Source organism: Melospiza melodia, chromosome 1 (genome assembly GCF_035770615.1).
Source record: "Melospiza melodia melodia isolate bMelMel2 chromosome 1, bMelMel2.pri, whole genome shotgun sequence".
NCBI classification, from domain to species: Eukaryota; Metazoa; Chordata; class Aves; order Passeriformes; family Passerellidae; genus Melospiza; species Melospiza melodia.
Genome location: NC_086194.1, coordinates 150,621,725 through 150,644,033, shown reverse-complemented (window position 1 = coordinate 150,644,033; position 22,309 = coordinate 150,621,725). Strand labels below are relative to the sequence as shown.

Here is a 22,309-nt window from a genome sequence, read left to right as displayed (position 1 = left end):
TCTGTGGCCACAGACTAAATGTGGGCACAATTCATGTGGAGTTACTTCTAGAAGTTTGTCATGCCTTATTCATTTCCTATTTCATATTTTGCAGTTCTTTTATGAGCTTTCTAAATAATTATTGTATTTCAGGGATTTGGTGGCACGCAGTTCTGTCTGTTCTCCTCAGAATCAGTAACATTCCTCTTTTCTGGTTTTCTGTGTTTGTTATTGATCAGTTTAGATTTTGTTTCTTGGTTTGCTAGTAATCGTTGCAAATTCCCCTTATCACAAATGGATTAGTAAAAGATATTTGTTGGTAAAATCACTAATTAGGTGATGTTTTTAAACAGGCCTTAAATTAAATGAGTACTTAGGTTTCTAGGCTTGCTAGAAGAAATCCTGAGCTGATGTATAAAGACATAGTTGTGATCTGCCTTTAGCTGTTTGTTTCTCCCTGCTTGCATGTGGAATGACACTGAATGCAGGAACTTGGGGCAAGCTGTGTGGTTGGATTATGTACATGGAACAGACCAAAGCTATATCTGGAATGTTGGAGGGAGGATGTGAATACCTGTTTCAAAGTGTGGGAAAACCTTTCTTGACAGCACAATATTTCTGTATGTGTATCTGGATCACAACAGCTCTTCAGGCTTGGAGTTATAATTAAAGTGAGTTAGTGTGTGCAAGGTGCAAATTGTCAAGGTATAGTAGATTTTAAGTTAGAAAACGTTTCTGCCTGTTTTTGGGTTCTACCCAAAGAACAGATTTTAAGCCTTTGGTGATATGAGGTATTCCATGTGTCTGAATCAAGTGAAATAGGCTATACTTGATCACTGAGTGTACACAAGGCTACATATTGGGAAGGAAACACTGGATTCTTACTGCAGATCATTCTGCAATGGGCAATGTTTGCAGGAAAAAAAACTCCAGACATCTAGAAAATTTATCTGAAAGGAGCCATAAGTTACATATGATGATGACTGGCATATGTATCTCTTCCTTCATAAAGTCTTTGATTCCCCTGTTCCTGGTGAAAATAATAAATTAACTGAAGAAAAAGTGATTTGTACTAAGAAAAAACATGTTGCCCTAATTTGACTCCGCTGGGCATTGTCAAGTAAATCTGAGTGGTGCTTTTGCAAGTGAGATTCCAGAAGAATGAGTACAGTGCAAGTTCTACTCTCTTGTCTAGCACCTTGGAAATAAGCCTTTCTCCTACTTCATTTGCAGGATGTTGAATTTGCATAATGTTTGCTGTTGGCAATGTTAGATGTGGTTTTCATAGTGTCTATTCAAATTCATGCTCAATGTCTTAATTAAAATGTTGTGGTCTGTTTGTCTCCGTGTAAAATTTCAATTAGTACATGGAGGCATGGAGCATTTCTAATCTAGAAGTTTGAAAATCTTCATAATCAATCCCTTAAGATTGATCTCAACTACCTTAAGAAAAGTTTATAAACATTGAGGGGAGGGAAGGAAGCTCTAGTCTTTGCTTGCTTAAACGTTTGTTTGCTGAAATAGGTGTTTAAGGAATATTTTAGTTCTGTGAACAACTGCTGAGACTTCAATTTTTCAATGGTACCACGATGAAAGAAATAAGGGAGACTATTCGGGAGGAACTGAAGTTACAGGGATGCAATCTACAAATAGAGGCACATGAAGGAAACAAGGCTTCTTTCTTCTCTGTAGAGCTGCTTGCCAGTTTGACAAGTTTATGAGAGATGGCTCATAATTTCCAAAAATTTTCAGACTGAAGAAAATGGCCTCCTATTTTAAACCAGTTCATTAGAAATGGTTCACTAAAAGTCTCTAAACTTTCTGTGCCTTGAAAATGATTTGTGATTTGGCCAGGGCAATCACTTCAAGTTTAGGTGATTTTTGTCTTTGTGATGAAAGTCTAATTAGACATTCTAAGTTTCTTACTGTGTTCTCTGTATAGGATTTCAGTAATTAATAAATAGGTATTCAGTAATTAATAAATAGGTAATAGGTTTGAGTATCCATCAGTCCAGAGCTGGAATTTTTTTTCTGGCAACTTCTCCTTGTTTACTTTGCTGTGCTGTAGTTTTCAGGTGTTGAAGCTGAAAGCAGGTTGGCATTTGACATGAAAGCAACATAGAAAAGGAAGGCATGAGATACTCTGTGTTTTCCCAGTTCTTCCCTATTTTCTGTCAAATAGTTGAAAACAATGGACAAAGTGTTTACCCTAATCCTGTAACAGAAAAAAACCCAAAAAACCTCATTACTGCTACCAGTGACTTCTTCATATGCATTAAAATATGATGGTTAATTCTATGAGCATGTATTAAAGGTTTGTGGGTTTCTTTAAGGCCAAGCCATGAAGCTTTCCTGGCTTCCCATCATGGTCCTTAACTGCTGGCTGGGTGAAAAGCAATTTGAGCAATGCTTTGCTGACTGTCATAAATTTGATAATTGGTCAGTTGAAGAGGGCAAATAGAAGGTTGTAGAAAATAAATGTCTTGGATAATGCTGTCATATCTTGCTGGAATTCAGCAAGTCCAGAAGTTACTTGGTGAGGGACTAGGAGTAAAAAGAAACAAAGAGTGATCATAATCACACTTAACTTGGTTCCTTTGTCTCAGATAGGATACTAAAATCAATTTTAAATTATGCATGTAAATAATTTTGGACATGGACAGTTTTAGTATCAATGCAAAGAAGTTGTCCGGGATAATGCATCTATAAGTGAACTCCATTGTAGAAATTATTTATTTTTAAAAGTACTTCATCTTCCTTAGTGAAGTGAGAGAAATGAATGCACATCACACCTTTAATTTTGATTCTTAAAATAATTGCTGAAAAATGAAAACAGCAAGAAACTCCCAGTTTTAAGAGGGCTTAAAAGATGGGGATCAAATTGTGACTTCAGTTTGGTTTGCTTTAACTGTAATATTGGCTGCTACAAACTGTTGAATAATCTTTGTTTTGGAATTGGCAGAAGATGGATATCCCCCCTCCACCTCCCCCCTTTTTTATTTATATGAATGTAATGGCCTCTATTTTGCACAAATTTCTAGGAACTATGAGGAGGCAGAAATGCCTACAGATATCCTAGTTTCTTTTGATAAATTCATGTATTATGTCAGATACCATGCCTTAGATCAAAGGGGATTTTCAGCTTTAAAAGAGGCTTACCCTGGACAGAAATGGGAGTGAGGGTCTGTTCACAAGACAAACTGGTAGTTGGTCTTTCAGACTGAGAACTGATGGGGTGTTGTAAGGAAGGCACACAAATTAGTTTCAGTGAGTGTTCTTTGAGCCTGAGTCACAAATTAGGAAAAGTCTGGACATAGCCCAAAGACAGAAAACGGGGTAAATTTTGATAACAAATAATACCTTCAGTGTGGAACCTACTTTCAGATGGCAGTCTGCTTTATCATGTTCTGTGTGTCCCTTCATGTGTTTCTTCTTTCTTTCTGTCTTGGAAAGTACTTTTTATTCAAAAGTTATTTTAATGTTTTACCAGAAAAAAACTTGAATATCTGTCAAGACTGCTTGCTAAATGATTTTGTATGCACCATGAAATATTCTTCAATCTTTAGGAACTTGAATAAGCACAGTGAACTAAGCATAATTACCAAGTTTAATCTGAAATCTTCTGTTCCCTATAATTTTCTTAGGATTCTTTTCCTTACTAGTTAATATATATTAAAGGTTGTTCTTTGAGTTAAGTCTTGGACAGATTTTGGAAAAAACCTAAATAATTAATTCTGTAGATGATTACACTTCTTTAATGTGTTTAATAATCTTGAAATATGTATAAAAATGCTTTTTTACCTGATATTCCACAATACTTTCCTTGCATAATTATGGATTTTGGAACAAATTCTATGTTACGTACATGAGGAAATGGTTCCATAATTATACTAATGTTTGCATAATTAACAAGCTGCTTGCCAATTTTAACTGACAAATTCCAAGTTGCTTCTGCACGAAGGGCAAAAGAAACCATAAAAAAGGCAACTTCTGTTAGTTTTTCCTTTCATACTTCTTACAGGTGTTGAAACTATTTATTTCTAATTTGCAAGTGAATTTATATGTTTTTTTTCTGATAGGCAGTGCTGTACAGATTTGGAGGGCTGGCTTCCTCCACCTATGCTCTGGGGCTGTTTTGGGGGGCTGCCCTCAAGCTCTGCCAACAAATCTCAGTCCTGGCTTGTACAATCCCCTGCTGCTTCTGCCTCAGTTCTGGGCAGCTCTTCAGAAGCGACTGCCAATAGCACTGACTTCTTCCAAGTGGTGCAGTAGTTTTCTGGTGCTCACAAATGGGGGCTGAGGAAAGACCACCAAAACTTATTTCCACTTGTGACCCAAGGCAAGGTTTGAACTCCAGTTTCCGCTGAAAAATGGCAAGTGTGCCGTTGGCCTTCTGTACTGCTCAGCTGCATGGATCTAATGCTTTACATAGCTACTGAGTAAAATGTTGATGTCTAAATAAAAGCTGAAAACACTTAGTCATTTTAAGATCCTGAAATTAAATGGTCGTAATAAAAACATGAAGGAGAATAGCTGATGTGGCACTTGCAAAGTGAAAATGAAAGTATCTATGTGTATATATGTATATTTGTTATTTCAATTTCTAAGTGGTCTTGTGTGTTTTCCTCACGGTATCTATATATATTTTGTACATAACTGTTTGTATTAAAAAATCCATATGCCGCATTCTTTCACTTTCATTTGAAACCTGTGAATCACAACAAAAATGCTGTAAGAACATCTAAGGTAGATAATTAAAATATAATTAAGTTTAAATGCCTTGGTGAAGGAATATAAAAATATTTAAATTCAACAGGCTAGTACATTTGCAGTTTTCTTTTATTAGGTGTGAAATCTAAGAATCCCCTGCCAACTCTTGAGGGCTCAATCCAGAATGTTGAATTGAAGTACTGCGGCACATCATTGGTCAAATGTGCCTCTGGGACCGTGGGATCAATAAAAATTTGTGCCAAAGCCCCAGGTATGTGCAGCTGGACCATGTAAAACTTTATTGCCTGTATAGGAGAATTGGCCTTGCTTTTTACAAGGGGAGTTACTGAAACAAGAATTTACTCATTGTTCCTATGAATCAGAGAGGGGTTTTTGTATTCTGTTTTGGGGGTTTGTTGTTATTATTAAGTATGTCATGATGATCCAGTCTGGCCTAGTATAGTCAAATTTTACACTGAATAAGAAATTTATTTTTTTTTCTGTTGAGACAAATACTAATCAGGAAGTATTCAAGAAATAGGAAAAATACAGAATATTTTCACCTAGCTTTATCCTTAGCATTATTTTGGTGTATTTTCCTGACTGTTTAATGCCTCATTTTCCATTAATGCTATAGGTATGTATTTTGCTTGTAAAGTTTTTGAGGACTCTGTGATTTTTTTTCTTTTTTTTTACTTCTTTAATACAGTTTTTCCTGAGGAGCATGTGGGAACTAATCAATGTGTATGATGTCTTTATGGATAAAAAGGAGCTAAGATCAAGAGCATTAAAAATTTAGTGTCTTTAAATTGAGTTCATGGTGATGTTTAAGTAGATTATTTTATAAAATTTTATAAAATAATTTATAAAACAGTATAAAATACTGTTTTAAAGATAATCAGTTACATTATTTGAAATCCTCCTGGAAGTCAAGGCATTTATAAGTAAACATTAAGTAGATTGCCAAATAGTTTGTGTGATGCTGCTCTTTCTAGTTGCTCTTTTAATTCTGTATTCACAACGTAAATTAATAGATGTTCTCTTTGGACTAGTAAATGTTTGTCTTGAAAATTTATCTTGTAACACTAAAAGCAGTAAGGAATGTAATTTTTATCTTAGGTGATGGTAGAAAAGAGAAGCTGATTCCTTTAATTCAAGGCCCTTCTGACACCAGAGACTTACACAGCAGTAAATGGCTCAATGAGAGTAGAAAGCCAGAATCTCTCTTAGCTCCAGATTTGGTAGCCTTTACAATCCAAATTCCACAGTATATGGACTACTGCCATAATTCTGGTAAGTACAAAACTCTTGTTAAACTGGTATCATGTTACAGTTTTCCTATCCAATGTGATTTGCAAAAGAGGGGCTTGATATAAAATGTGCCAAATGTCAATGTATCTTCTAAACACTCTGCACACATTGTAACTTCAGCTCACTGTGAGACAAAAGAACTGAAAGCTGCATTTTGATTTATGTCTTCTTCAATAAGGAGTGCTTCATTAACTTTGGTTGCCTTTTAAAATAATTATATGAAACTTTTGTAAATTTCAGGAGGGGGAGGGAGGAGAGGCAGGATCCATGTTGAAAATATTAGTTCCATTCTCTCTTCCTGGTACTGGGTTGGCTTTCTTATACAGAAGTTGACATACTGGATTCTAAATGGTCCATATAAATTTATTAGTAAGAATTTGTTTATCATAAAATTTGCGTACAATAAAAAATAATCTAAAAAATACTGCAGGGCACACGTCTGACCTCATCAAATTTGATGTTGTGGTGGCCTTAAATCAGAAGTTAATAATTTGTGAGAGTTGTTTGGCTAAATTTAAGGGTGTTGTTGACTTTGTGGGCATAAATACTTTTACCTGACATTCTTATGGTTTCTGTGGTCTTTAAACAAAACATTGGTCTGTTTTAAGCAACACTGAAAATTTTTAAATATGTCGAGTTTAAAGTAACTCATGTAGTTTGTGAAATACACATGGAACTGGGTTTTGCTGTCAGTGTGGTGCTCCTTAAAAACCATGTTTTCATGTTTTTCAAAGTTAATTCTATGGTCATGCTAGGCATGGAATGAAAAGTGGGGAAAAAACAATCCAAAAAAGTATCTAGGTAAAGGAAAGTAAAAGAATTACCTGATCCCAATATTATGAAACACAGAAGCAACTTGAACACTTCAAGTGTGCTTTTTTTCTGTATTTTTTTCCTGTGAAATGATTCTTGAATGTCATTAGTCTGAAAAGTAACAGTGAATTTATTACTGTCATTGCAATTTTTATGTGCATATGTCAGCAGAATTTGATTCTTACACAGAGTAAATATTTGTAAGCACTGTGCACTCCAGCAGTTGTTAGGTTATTTTTTCTGTAATTGTACTTCTGTGTTTTTTGGATAGCGTCATGTTGGAAATGTTTACAGCTGTGTTATTACAACAATTGTCTTCAGGTCCTGCTCCTAAAGCATTGCCAAAAAGCAGTTCAGGATTCAATAATATCTGAATTAGTCAGATGAAGCTAAAATCTGTTGCACCTGTTGATTCACTTAAATACCTTTTAAATGTTCATAACACCAATATTTATTACTATGACTAATTGTTGCATTTCGTGCCTTTTTTGAGGATTTTTTGTTTAATTTTCAAATTTTTGTCTTAGTCTATGAATTATAATTTAAAGGTTCTGTGGATACATATACGGTACACTTACTGCTTTTGTTACAGGTCATAAGGATCACATACATTTTTGCTCATCAGTATTATAGATGTTCCAGTTAGGTGGGTGGGAGTCATTGATGGGTTGTGACAGGAGGTGCTTAATGAGAATTAAGGCACTGACAAATGAAGTGCTGGCCAGGCTCACATTCAGGGATTTTGAGATACAAAACATTTTTTTGCAGTAGACAATTGTCTGTGGTACCTGTTTTTTAGATGAATGGACATGCATTAAAAATGTGAAGGTTTTAGAGTTGAAAATGTTCTGGACACTTCACCTGCTCCTTCAGCATCTCAGGGAAGTTGTATTGATTCTGTGTACACAATGGCTGTCACTAACCTGCTCTAGCTGTGCTCCTGTGGTGGCACCTGCAAGGAGTGACAAATGAGAGGAAAAATCTGACTGATTTGCTCAAGCTTCAGTCTCATTCAACAGGAAGAATGGCATACTGCAAATTACTTATTTTTTTAATGTAAATTAAACCAGGAGTAATTAATGTTTCATTTGTCTCAGGTTCTGTACAAAGGATCACCAAAGCAAAAGCGTTTGCTTTCGAATACATGCTGAAGAAACTGAGGCAATTTTAATACAGGAGATATGGCTATCATTTTCATTATTACTGTGAAAATTATATGTAGGTAAAACATGAAGTGCTTTGAGAGCATAAAAATGCATTTACCATCAGTTGCAGTCACTTCTGGGAGTTAAAAAGGCTATACTGGATAATATCACAGAAAAAACCTCATCCCTTGAGAGTAAAAGGTTTTTTTAAGCTGTATTACTGGAGGTGATTGTGCAGTACTGAAGTTGTTTGTGAAATTTTTCCTGATAATGTTGCATAGAGTGTTCTGTAGTAGGAATTTGGAATAATTAATTCATTAAATTGAATGAAAAACAACTTGATCAAAAATTAAAGCAGTCGTTTGGATATAAAATGCTAAGGAGGAGGTTGTGCAAATGGCATGAGATACTCGAATAAATCAGGGCATATTTACCTGGTGAACAGGGAGGGCACTGTTCCTCCTCCTCTCCTTGTTGCATCAGCAAGTGTCTACTGTCTTGTATCACTTGAACCATATGATCCAGAGTGATCAGGATGGTTGTGCAACTTCCTTTTACTGCTTGTCTGTATGTGGCCCTGCAAAGTTACAGGATGTATTTACAGTCTGAGGGATAGAGCATTTGACAAGATAGCTTCCTTTTTGCTATTTCACTTGTGCTGTTGAGAGGAAGAGAAAAAAAGAATATGGTTCTAGCAGTACCATACTGCATTGAGTACAACCATTCCAAGGAAAAAGCTCTTTGAAGGGCTTTCAAAAAGAGCAGCATTTAGAGCATGTGATGTGTAGCATGTACAGTGTACGTAAAGTATAAAACAAGTGCATAAACTTATGATTACTGGTCAGGAGTGTTTTACTGTTTAATGCATAAAGTGTCATTAGCATGTGGAAAACGGATCCACCTATGGCAAAGGAAGTATTTAGGGACAAAGAACATAAATATGATTTTGTTTAGTCCTTATGCTGTAATTTTAATTTTGGATACTTTGGTTGTATGAAAACTGCCCCAGGTATCTCTATGCATGGTTGTAAAAATCAGTGAGTATGCTTCTCACTCTTTAAACTGCAGCATATAAATAAGTACAAGAGAGGAGATTATTCCATTACCCCGGGGCTTGGGAAGGTCTTCTTACTCTTTCTCTGAAATAACCCTGGCTTTATTAACCCTGGGAGCAAGCTGCAGACCTTGTTTGTTTCACCTGGCCTTTGAGAGTAGAGCGAGATTTCAAAATGAGTGCTGGTGTTAGTGGTTAATTATGAACAGCTGTTGAATAGATGAGGTGAGCTGATTAAGCTCTATTTGGTTTGCCATATTGAATAATTGGGAGTGCGTGCACAGCCAGTGTATGGACAGCTTTATTACAAATAAATCAAAAGGAAAAAAAATAAAAAATACAATTAATGAAGTTTTCTCTGAGATCGGCTTGAATAGGCAATAATGCAGCAGTGAAATAAGGGAGTAAACAAAAGTGCTTGTATTAATGTCGTGCTCATATGTGTCGAATTTCTACACTTAGTGCAGCAAAGCAAGAATGGGAAGGCTTCTCTAAATTGTCGAAGCTGCATAAAAGCTGAAGAGCAAACATTTAACCTTATAGAAGTTGGTATTTCTTGTTTAAGTGATATGTTTCTCCGACTTCCAAAACTTTTAGAATTTTTTTCTTCTATCAGTCTTTTGATTTAGATAAGATCACTCCATTCACCCCCTTCCCATGCTAAAAGGAAAAAATAACTGAAGAAATGATCAAGTATGAAAAAATTGCCATAGAAGTTGTACCAGTACGAACATAAACATTTTTATTATTGTAAATGATCTGATTTTTATCTGTTAGAACTTAATAAAAAGGAGGTGAGAGATTAAAGATAAGTTTGGTTTTATGCTTATACACCTACATATGTCCCCCAAATTCCCTCTTTTTGCAGTTAAAAAAGCATTATATTGATATATTTTTAAATTTAATTTTGACTGCTTGCACTAGGGATATTAGCTTGAATTTTGAAGCTGAAGCAATTATATTTTTAAGCTCTCATCCAATTTAAATGAGTTCTTGTGGTAGTAAGTAAATAAGTAAAAATCCTAGTAAAAGAGAATTCATGGTCTAATTTAAGTATTTTGAAAAGATTTAACACAATGAATGAATAAAAATGGTTAGTGTATTGGAGTAATTAAAGACAATTCACATTTGTGGTTTGGACATAAATGTGTAAAAATTATACCCATCTATCTTATTACATTTCCTTTTCTCTCCCTGAGGATTTCACTATGTACTTTATCTGTAATTGTTGCCAGTTTTCTATCAAGTTCCCACTGGGCTTCTGGTGCAAAAAATCTTATCCTCTCGATGACAGAGCTTGCCTGAATGATTTCATGCTCTTAGCATTTTTGTTCACGGGAATTAGGGGGAGAATGTAACTGCAGCTGAACATAGCATCTATTTTTGTAATTTTGAAGTTTAGACTCTGTTATTGGAACTAAATGAAGAGATGCAGGTGTTCTCCAGTTCAAGTCCTTTGGGATTTTTTGATGGTAGATGCTTGAAAAGAAAATGCATGTGTTTCCAGAGTCAAACAGCAGCTGTGGACAAGGATTTATGTTTTTCTCAGAACTTTGGGATTTCAAAATGTTACATTTAATCACATGCACAGAAAGGAGAGCAAATGTTAAAGATGTTACATATAAAACTAGGAGACTGATCTTTTTACCATACCAACTAGTTGTGGGAATAGAGGAACAAAGTGATCTTTAATCTTAATATGCGCAATTTCAAAAGGATTATGATAGTTGCCAGGACTCTGGTCTTATGAGAACTGTGCTCAGGCAGTGTGCAACATTTATATCTTCTTAATTGCTTTTAAAACCTGGTTTATTCTTATATTTTTCTTTGGAAAAATATGAATGTTAATAGTATGAGTTACTGAAAACACAGTATTCATGTAGGCTTCCTTTGGAGGGTGGATTTAAATTCGGTAAGTATACATTTTTAGAAAAAGATTTCTGGCAACGTCCTGTAGTTTTCAAAATTTGATTTAAAATAGCAGTTCAACTGCCTGAACTGCAAGGCTATATTTGGAAGTTTTCTTTCTCACAGAATTTGTGGGCAGAAGTATTTTGTGGTAATGCAATTTCTCCCTCCCTTTCTCTCTGGTGATTTTGCAGTTAGTTGATTGTAGCAAACAAAATGTCTGAAATCTTAAGTTTAGCTGAAATTGAGGCAAGGGTAGCAGATGGTGGTACTGCTGAGCAATTCTGGAAGGGAGAGTAGTGTGGGCAGGAGCAGGTTGGTAACAGTGGTAAATGTCAAGTTAATCCATACCAAGGAAGGGAAAGTAAAGCCTCTTTTAACAATCACCAGTCTGTGTGTGCTCCGTCCTCTGCCATTATCCTCACAACCTCAATATGCTGTGCACTACAGCAATGTTAAATATCAAATGTTTTTCCAGGCTTGGATCACCACTGCATCTACTGTCTTACAAAGATCCAGCACTTAGTACTTTCTCTAAGAGAGAAGTAAACTTGTCCTCAAGTGCAGTCTGTTCCTCTGCTGGCTGCAGTTGGAGATTTCATGTCCATGGGAGTAGCAGCAAGAAAGGACATACTATACTATGCTAACTAGATTGACTGCTTCCAGTGAGTTGCATAAATCTGGCAACTGCCAGTAAGTTCTGGTTATAGAAAGGTACTTGCACAATGCAGGAATAAGACAGCTTGTTCAACTTTCCCTCAAGTAATTCTGCAAATCCTCTTGAGGAAGAGGTGTTTTCATCTCTCTGCTTATGTTGCGGTCAGTTTCTCTCAGTATGCCATAAATCCTTCAGCAATACATGTGTTCTAAAATTCTGAGATTGTGACTAAAAAGGATTAGTTTGTAAAATCTTACTTTAAAAATTGATTTTTTTTAAAAAATAAAAAAGGGAAAAAACCTACACTGTCGTGCAAGTTTTTAGGAAGTTAGCCTCTGTAGTTGAGTTCCCTGAACTCTTTCAATCCTGTTTGACTTTGAGATGTTCTGTTCAACTGCACTGTGAAAGTTGGGCACTATCTTTAGTCAAAGAAGCACTTTTGCCTTTTTTCCATTTTTTTTTCCTTAATAGAATCACTTAAGATTAAGAGTTTTGGCAAAACAGGAACGAAGCACTGTGAGGATGGGGACTCAATGCCAAATGGCAGGAGCCTTAGACTCCTGGGAAATATGGGACTGGGAGAACTGGAAAGCCTGCATCTCATCTGGATTTATAACTTTTTTGTAAAAACTCATTGTCTGCTCTTTCTTTTCTTTTAACTCAGGATAACAGTGTAGATAATGTAGTTGATCATGTAGTTCTGGGGATAGGACTTTGAGCTTCAGTATTGGCAATTAAAGAGTTGAGCTCTTCAGTGGTGGGGGTAGTAAGAGGTATGAAGGCTTTAAAGTACATAAAAGAAATCTCTCCACCTTCTCTTTAAACAGCTCATAACCTAGAAAATTCTGTAAAAGTAATTAAAAAGAAGTTGTTGAAAAGCCTTTTCTTTTTTAAATGTTTAACTCATTAAATGTGTAGAAGTTAGGGAATGGCAGATATGAGATTTTTTTCTGCTACCTTTATTTTGTGTGTGTGCATGTGTGTTCCATTGGATTTCTGTTCACTTTAAAATCTGATAGTATCAAAGTGTTCCATATGGCCAACAAAGTCATATTTAACACTTCTGTTATTGGAAAAAAAAATCTACATGTGGGTTCAAATGATAATTTCTATTTTCATAATGGTAGAGGCTGATGTATCTGGGCTTCCTTTATTTATGAAAATGCATTTACCTTTCCCACTTACGGCATCTGGAAAAGCATTATTCAGCAAGGTGACTAGATACCCATTGTTGGTTTCAAGTGTTTTGAAAACATGACAGGTATAGGCTCTCAGCAATTGCTGACACATAGCTTTGGACATTGAAATCTGGTTTTAATTGAGAAAATATATGTTGGCCAGCATATTGGGATAGTTCCCTCCCATTTTGAAAAAACGCCATGGGATCTTTAACTTGCATTTGGACACTTCCCAGACATGGCCATAAGGGACTGGAGCTGTTTATTTTCAAATAGTGTTTAAACTATTTCCAGGTTTTATAATTGAATTGTAGTGCTCTCACTGCCTCTTTAGTGATGTAAATGATTCATATAAGATGGCTACTTTTTTTGTAATGAAATGCTAAATAGATATGACTGAAAATCAGTAGACTCTTGGTAGTAGTAAATGCATTTTGACTAGGTCAACTTCAGGTTTTTTAAATTTTAGTAACAAGGAACTAAATAATATCATAGTGCATTTGATAAAAACAACAATAAATGAAGCATCTTATTTTTAATGCAGAAATTATTGTATGTAGAAATGTATTTGTTCCACATCTGAATTTTTTTTCAGTAATTTTCACGGTTCAGCTCTGTAGCAGTTTCAAAAAAGAAGCTACACGTCACTCCCAGGATTCCAATGTTCTGGTTCTAATACAAATGTACTAATAATCTCATTTTTCTGATTCAGTATGCAGTCAGAGTGAATATTCAACCACATTGTCCCTTTCTACCCAAACATTACTGTTCAGAAGCTCCCACAGAAATTCCTTCCTATGATGTTATGAATAGCCAGTTGTGGTCAGCAATTGAAGTTGGGCCATTACCAAGTGACTGAAGAGCTGGTTTTATGTAGAAAGGAACAGTTCACAGTCAGGATTAGGCAAAGCAGGTTAGAATTTCAATGGTATTTTATTTTTTAAACTCGACTAGATAACCTCTGTGATGACTTGCAATCTAGTACAGACTCCTATAGCTGAGCAAACTGAATTAATTTTGAACAGACATATGATCTTTAAGCTGTACAACTTTGGAAACATTTAAATTAGTTCTATTTTTCTCATGTTCTGTGAAGCTTCTCAGGGGCAGGCTCTATTGTTACCAGAAATCTGCAGACTATATAAAAATTAGTATTGCAGGAACTATTATTCACTTGTAATCTTTAAACCATTCGATCACTCCTGTGTTGTGTGAGCCGATTTAATTTTACCTGTGCACTCAAATAGAACTAATATGTTCAAAATACTTAATATATACTTGTGTAAGGTGCCAGAAGTACTTAAAATTGGTATCAGGAAAACAGTGCATTGTGTAACTTTTCAGTTCTATTTAACAGCTAAAACTAGCTTACCTATAATACATGAGCCAATTATGTTGAGTATCTCTAAATAACAGGATTTAAGTACAGCAAATTCAAACTCAAATGTGGTGTATTTGAGGTTATCCTGACATTCTCAGTATCACATGGAATGCTAAATCTATTTGAGAAATGCAGTGATAGGATTAGTGTGGATATATAGTTTAATTAAATAGCTAAATATTTTTAATTCTTCATTTTAATGTGATTTACACTCTTCAGTTGAATACAAGGCATTTTGAAAAGTTAAAAAGAAAACCATTTGTTTTCCAGAAGTCATGTCTGAACAAGAAGATTCTAGGTGTTGCCCTGGTCTTGCAGCCAGTTCAGTTAAGACAAACATTTGCCAGAGCAAAGTAATTTGCTGACCTGACTTCTGAGTTTCCATCCAAACTCATTTATGCTGCAAATTGTTGATACCACTTTCAGCACAGCATATTAGTGCGTGCTCTGGCTTTCCTAAGTGTTTTCCTAATTTCTGATGTATTTTCAAGATGAAGTAAACAGGTCTGGAAAAAAAAAAAGGTTATTTTTTCTCCAGGAGATTTAGAAACTGTGTATTTGCAGAATAGCAAATACTTTTGGAGTTCTGGTTTCTGAACCTTTGAGAACATTTCATGGTTATGCAATGAATGGGTACTCTGACAATGTGAATGGAAGGGATGGGGAGTTCCAAACATTTCAGCTCTTAGAGTGAGAGTTTGCCTGTATCTACCAACTCTTACACATTTAGCCTGGGTTCCCCATCTGTCACTGTAGAGCTTCTGGGGCTGATTGTCTGGGGTTTGTGCCAAGCTGAAGAAATATCTTTGGCTGTGCTGCCTCATATCCAGGAATCTTGGAAAAATAGACCACTGCCTTTGGAAAGGTTGACATGAAAGGAGTCAGACTGACCAGAGTTTGAGCCATGTCTTTTTGAATTTCAGTGTTTATAACTGTCATACCAGTGGAAAAAAGACCATGTTCTAATAATATGATGCAAAAAATAAATTAAAATAATGTTTATTCAGCTATATAATTAATAATAAATAATAAATCTTCAAATGAACAATCTGAATAAACAAACAAGTGGCTGACTGCCTCTTCTTATCTCCTGCTGCCCTCAAAAGTACCTAAGCTTGTTTTACTTTTGGAATAAAAATAATTAAACCCTAAACAAATATTGTGTAAATACAATATAAAATATAATATAATATTAGAACTTCCCTATTAAAGTGGGGAAAATAATGGACATTTTGTAAATAGAAACAATACTTTGAAAATTAAGAGAAGATATGATTAAATATAAGAGTTATTGAGTACAGTATCTGGCTCAACATTAGTGAGGAGGGTTATGGAGCACATATGGCAATGGATCATCACATTTAGATAGTATTCTCCTCTCTTCTGTATGCCCATTGATGTAATCTGTCAGATATCTAGTTTATGTAAAAGTTGATAAAGCACATCTTTTATGCTTTGGGCTTTTCATGAATTATATGTACAGCATATTTCTTATTTTTAGTGTAATTATGTTCATGTTTGGTCATGTATTCAATAGAAATAAATTAATGAAATGAGAATATAAATTGTCTTCTGTACTTTTGAGCTCTCTTATTTCCCTGCTGTAATAAGAGCACAGGAATTCAGCGTTGAGCAAGTCTTTCAGGTTGTTACGTGAAGATTTGTACAAGAAAATGAAATATGTTCAAACCATCTTTATAGTATTTGCAAGATGTATTAGCCCGTGTCCTGGAATAATATTTTTCAGATAGTAAAATTATTGCAAAACACTTCTTTCATACATATTTCATAATAAATTCATTATTCAGTGATAAGTTTAACATTAACCTATTATGTTAAAAATATGTTTTAAAACCAACTTTTGGAAAATCTTACAGATAGAATGTAATTTTCTGAAACCAGATATCTAATTTCAAGTGTGCATATCAGTCCTTTAAGCAGTTGTGGTCTAAACAAGTAAAATGAAACTTTAATGCAAGTTGCAATCAGTTGATTAAATTCTTTTTAATTGCAAAATTAAATAGTTAAGATATATTTATATTTTGCAAAGAAGGAATAATAAAATATAATAATCATAATACTAATATGTTTAGGGTAAAAACTTTTATGATAATTTGAAGCCAACAATACTTGGTTTTGTTCTTCACTGGTAACATAAGCAAAGTATAAGCCTGTGAAAGGGATGAGTTAACACAACTGTTGATGCACTTCAACTGAAACATCTTTATCAAGTTAATACAGAAGCAGTCATGCCCTACTTGAATTACTCATTTATAATGGCTGAGCAGCAGCCTGGATGTGGACTTTGAAATCCTGGGAAAATAAGATGCATGCATGCATCCAAATGTCTTTAAAGCAGCTGTAAAATGTTTAAGTGAGATGTCAGCTACTAGCTGTTGTCTACAGTTTTAGTCTGAAGGGAGGTGTGATCATTTAATTGCTAACCAAATTTAATATTATGATAGTGACTATATCCTCAGTTTAAAACTTTTTATTTTCTAGAGCCATTTGAACTGAAGAATTAGAATATTTGTCTGCTTTTTTGCACACTTTTATTGCAGAGATTATTCCAACTTTTTTTTATATCTTACTTGCTTTGTTAAAATACATACATTTTTCACTACCTTTTATTGCTTGTAATGAGGAAATAATAATCCCAAAGATGTGTAAAATATCAAAACAAAGCACATGTATGGGTAGCAATTCCAAAAATGGTACCTTTGTTGTCAATAAGGACCTAAGAGCATAAGAGCTGGTAAAAGCCATATATTAAAAGGATTTCTGTCTCTTTGCACTGGTGAGATGTTGCTGTTTGCACAGTCCTTTGCAGATGATGGCATTGCCAGGTTCTTTGTCTTCACAGTTTGGTTTCATGTTTTCTTTGAAAAGACAGACATATAGGAAATTAACTGTTGAACTTTAATTTTTCTTCAAATTCTTGCACAATTCCAAAGGGTGTGTATCTCGTTATACTTGAAACAGATTTTTTGTTAGAAGTGCCAGATGTTTCTCTAGTATCCTCACACTTCCCAAGTACCCAGTATGGAAGTAAACAGTCTTCAGTTACTGCAGGAATTGTAGAAGTTCCTATGACAAGAAGTCAGTGGGAGCATGAACATCCAGTTTTGCATGTTGGAACATCTGTAAGGCAGTGTGAACTTCATCTTGCACTTTGGATTCAGACAATAAAGTCCATGTTGTATATATCCAGGGATATTCATAATAAACTCATAGCAAGGATGCTTAATTAAGGATCACTCAGGAACTGATGAAGAAGTTTATTCCTTCTTTCTGTTACAAGTAGTATTGAGGTGACTTGTACTTTGTTTCCTGGAAAAATCACTGTCTCAAAATCATGGTGGAAGGAGAACTAACATTTTCTACAAAATGGCAGCAAATTAGGCTCCCAGCTCAACGATCATGCCTTCTTCCTGGTGCTGGGAAAAAGGAGAGGTGAGAAGAATCCACCTTAAAGGTAGAAATAGGATGGGTAAAAGTCTTCACTCATAGTTTTTCCAAGGCAGCCCTAGTAGAGTTATTTGGTATAGCTCTTATTATTAAAGGGCTTTAAACTAGATTTGAAGGAGGAAAGCAAATAAACCCAGGCTTACTACAGATAACCTGGGGGCACTATGCCACTGTCTGAGGGATGCTGTTGTAGCACGGTCTTTGGTCTGCTTCCTCTGTGGAGTTTGGGGGAGGAAATCCATGTGGCAGCAAAGACACAAGGGTTATTGAATTTTTTGAAACCAAGGAAGCACCTGAGAATGGTTGCTTAGGAATTAGGGCTTGTCATCCCCAAAAGGCAGTAATGAATATTCCAACTGAAGTGCATTTGCACCAATGCACTCAGCATGGGCATCACGCAGGAGGAGCTGGAAGCCTTTGTGCAGCAGGAAAACTGGGATGTATTTGCTGTCATGGAAACATGGTGGAATGACTTGGGCAACTGGGTGCTGCAGTGGATTGCCATAAACCCTTCACAAAGGATAGTCAAGGAAGGAAAAATGTTGGAGTAGCTCTGGATGTTGGGGAGTGTTTTGGTTGTCTGGAGCTTAATGATGGTGACAGCAGGGTGAGTGTTTATTTTAGAGTCAGAGTGAAGGACAGTGAGGCTTTGGCGGGAGTTTGCTAAATGCCTCCTAAGCAGAATAAAGAGGTAGATAAAATATTCTTTTAGTGGCTGGGGGAAATCTCACAATTGCTGGTCCTTGTTCTCATGGGGGACTTTAACTTATCAGATGTCTTCTGGAAATGCAAAACATTGGAGAAGAAACAGCCTAGGAGATTCCTGGAGTGTGGAAGTTAACTTCTTGACACAGCTGATGAGCAAGTGAACTATGAAAGGCACAGGCTGGACCTGCTGTTTGTGAGCAGGGATGTGCTGGTGGGTGATGTGGTGGTTGAAGGCCTCTTGGACCCAGTAATCATGAAATGACAGAATTTTTGGTTCTTGAAGAAGTAAGGGAGATAGCGGAGCAGCAGATCTGCTGCACTGGATTTCCAAGAGCATACTTTGGCTTGCTTAGGAGACTGACTGAAAGAGTACCTTGGGAGGCAATCATGAGGCACAAAGGAATTCAGGAAGACTGAACATAATTTATAAAGGAAATCTTAAAGGTATAGCAGGCTGTACCCATGAGCTGAGAAAGATGAGCTGATGGAGAAGTGTCTGACATGGGTGAACAGAAAGCTTTGGCTGGAAATCAGGAAAAAAAGAGGAGCTTTGGAAGAATGGTTGGAAAACTCACAAGCACTGGAAGGATGTTGTGAGGTAATGAAGGGAGCGAATTAGAAGGGCCAAAGCCCAGTTAGAACTTAATCTGACTACTGCTGGCTACTAATGAAAAATGTTTTTGTAAATACATCAGCAACAAAATCCCTTGTTGGATGCAGGGGGAAACATGATGGCAAAAGATGAGGAAAAAGCTGGAGTACTTAATGCCTTAATGCCTCAGTCTTTAATGACAAGATCAGTTGTTCTTTGGGTACCTAGCCCCCTGACCTGGAAGACAGGGTTGGGAGGAGAATGAAGGCCCCATAATCTAAGGGGAAATGGTCAGTGACCTCCCATACAATTTAGATATACACAAGTCTGTGGAGCTAGATGGAGTCCATCCAGGGGTGTTGGGGCAGCTAGCAGAGGAGCTCACTGAGGCATCTTCAATCATTTACCAGTGGTCCTGGCACACTGCAGAGGTCCCAGGTGACTGGGAATTGGCAGTAGTGACCCCTGTCTATAAGAAGGGCCAGAAGGAAGATTTGGGGAACTACAGGTCTGTCAGCCTGACCATGGTACTGGGCAATGTTATACAGCAGATTATCTTGTGTATCATCATATGGCACATGCAGGACAACAGAGGGATCAGGTCCAGCCAGTGTGAGATCAGGAGAGGCAGGTCCTGCTTGTCCAGCCTGTCCTCCTTCACTGACAGGGTGACCTGCCTAAGGGGTGAGAGAAAGGCTCTGAGTGTTGTCTACTTGTGTGTTAGTAAAGCCTTTGAAACAATTTTTCATAGCACACTTTTGGAGAAACTTTTTTCACGGTGTAGATGGGTGTATTCTTTACTAGGTAGTAAACTGGCTGGTTGGCCAGGCCCTGAGAGTGGTGGTCAATAAAACTAAATCCATTTGGTAACCAGTCAATAATGGGGTTCCCCAGGGCTTTGTGTTGGGGCAGGTCCTGCTTCATACCTTTATCCATGATGTGGACAAGGGGATTGAGTGCACGTTCAGTCAGTTTGCAGAGGACATCAAGTTAGGTGGAAGTGTTGATTTGCTGGACAGTGGGAAGGTCTGCAGAGGCATCTGGATAGGCTGGACTGATGGGCTTGGACAAACAGTATGAGGTTAGACAAGGCAAAATGGTGGGTCCTGCACTTGTGTCACAACACCACCATGCAGTGCTGCCGACTTGGGCAGAGTGGCTGGAAAGGGGCGCTGTGAAAAAGGACCTGGGCATGCTGGTCATCAGTGGCTGAATGTCAGCCAGAGTGTGCCCAGGTTGCCAGGAAGGCCAGTGGCATCCTGACTTGTGTTAGGAATAGTGTGGCCAGCAGGACCAGGGTGGTGATTGTCCCCCCATACTGGACACTGGTGAGGCCACATCTCAAGTTCTGTGTCCAGTTCTAAACCCCTTAATTCGGGAAGGACTTTGAGGTGCTGGAGCAAGTCCAGAGAAGGGCAATGGAGCTGGTGAAGGGTCTAGAGGGCAAGTCATAGTAGGAGCAGATGAAGCAGCTGGGATTGTTAGGCCTGGAGAAGAGGAGGCTCAGGAGAGACTTTAAATTTTCTTGACAGCTGCCTGAAAGGAGTTTGTAGCTGGGTGGGGGCTGATCTCTTCTCACAAGTGACAAGCAATATGACAAGAGGAAATAGCTTCAAGTTGTGCTAGAGGACATTTCAATTGGTTATTAGGAAAAATTTATTCATTGGAAAGGTGTTCAGGCATTAGAATAGGCTGCCCAGGGAAGTGGTTGTGTCACTGTCCCTGACAGCATTAAAAAGACATCTAGAAGTGGTATTTAGGGACATGGTTTAGTTGTGGATTTGGCAGTGTCAGGTTGATGGTTGAAATCTGACCTTTAAAGCCTTTTCCAGCCTTTACAATTCTGTGACTCTATATAACCAGGAGGAGCAATATCTTATCTTACACACTTGTGTGAAGTGGAGCATTTGGGATGGGTTTGCATTGCTGTTTTCCACTGAGGTTCTCTGTTGGGCTGTTGCAAGAGGATGATGGAGGGATGTTTGCAGTAAGAATGTGCCAACCCTTGTACCCTTTACTGTAGCTTGGCTCTATTTGGATTTAACTACCATGGTTTTTCATCCCTTCTCAAATGGGAGCTGCTCAGCTAGCTCCTGTGAAAGGTTTCTCTATTTTGAGACGTGAAGTAAGTTACTCCAGAACACTTGTTCGTAAGAGCAGAAAAATTGGTAATTAAGAAGTATAGTTGTACCAAATAGCATGAGGTAATGCTAAGGGAACAAGATGTTTTTCATTCATTTTCTGTGAGGTTCCCCCACAGTGAAACACTTGCAAATGAATGCTGCTATATTGGAAGCCAGTACAACTCAGACTCAGTAACAGCAGCATTTTGGACCTGGCTTTGGGGAAATAAAGCAACATCTGAGTTCCTGCCATGCTTACCAATGTGAGGCTAAGTTCTTCCACTTCTGTGTAATAGAGGTACCTCTGCATGTTCCTTTTCCTTAATTTGCTAAGAGTTGTTGTCAGCTCGTACATAGGAGCCAGCGTGGAGGACTGCTGTTTGTGTGTTCCACAAGTCTCTGTTTGTGTGTGACCCAGTCTCTGTGGATGGTTGGTTGGGCTTCACACCTCACAGGCATTGGAACATTAGAAACCTATGATTGCTGCTTCAGGGAAATAGAAACAGTGTAGTTAATAACAATAATAATAATTAAAAGAACAATTAACTAATAAAAACATGAAACTAACCCAGCTTGAAGTCCTACTTATTTCCATTTTTTCTGAGAATTTTATTTGTTTTCTTAAGAGACAAAGCCCTCTTCTTACTCTTCATTTCCTAAACTGGAATTCCACAATAAGAATTTGGAAGGGCCAGGGTCAATTTTTTAATTAGGGTGGGGAAAAGTGGGAATATATACTTACCAGACAGCTGGTATAATTTTCTTAAACATTTTCATGTTTAGCTATACATGTAGCTAAGTATAAGAAGAGAACAAAATATTTATTCTCATTGTGTCTGTGAATAAGATAATCAGAGTATTGTTGAGATTTGGGAGGGTGCTTAGAAAACTGATGGTGTAGTCCATGGTGCGTTGTGTGACATAGCCCTATGAATATCGTGTAGAGCTGCAACTTAAGAGAAAATATTAATCTCTTTAGCTCTAGATGCTCTTGTTTCCCAGAGGATTACTAGCAGAACAGGAGGACAATTTCTTTAATTCCTTTATCCATAAGTCAATCCCTTTGGAAAATCTGAAGTTGGTTCTTCATACCCCAGGAAGAATGCTAGCCAAACACTTGTTGTTTTTTAACAAATTCTACCTATTTGCTGTCAGTACCAGGACAACGTGATTGATTTTTTTTAGGGAAATGCAGACAAACTCTCATTAATATATATGTGGGACAGAAAATATAGTGTGTGTGTGTGTATATATGTGTGTATGTATATAAATATCTATATA

The 22,309-nt window shown here is 36.8% G+C and overlaps 2 protein-coding genes across 7 annotated transcripts in view; one reads left to right on the top strand and one right to left on the bottom strand.

Moving 5' to 3' along the window:
- LOC134426653 (cytochrome c oxidase subunit 6C) overlaps positions 1-22,309 on the bottom strand; it is a 475,168-nt gene that overhangs the window by 167,501 nt on the left and 285,358 nt on the right. The window lies entirely within an intron of this gene.
- The window catches only part of VPS13B (vacuolar protein sorting 13 homolog B), a 429,375-nt gene that overhangs the window by 129,932 nt on the left and 277,134 nt on the right, over positions 1-22,309 (top strand). For all 6 annotated transcript variants that reach the window (XM_063171820.1, XM_063171844.1, XM_063171830.1 and 3 more), the window contains exons 18-19: positions 4,826-4,960; positions 5,809-5,982. In XM_063171820.1, the coding sequence (XP_063027890.1) occupies positions 4,826-4,960; positions 5,809-5,982 (309 nt within the window). The remainder of the gene's footprint in view (positions 1-4,825; positions 4,961-5,808; positions 5,983-22,309) is intronic.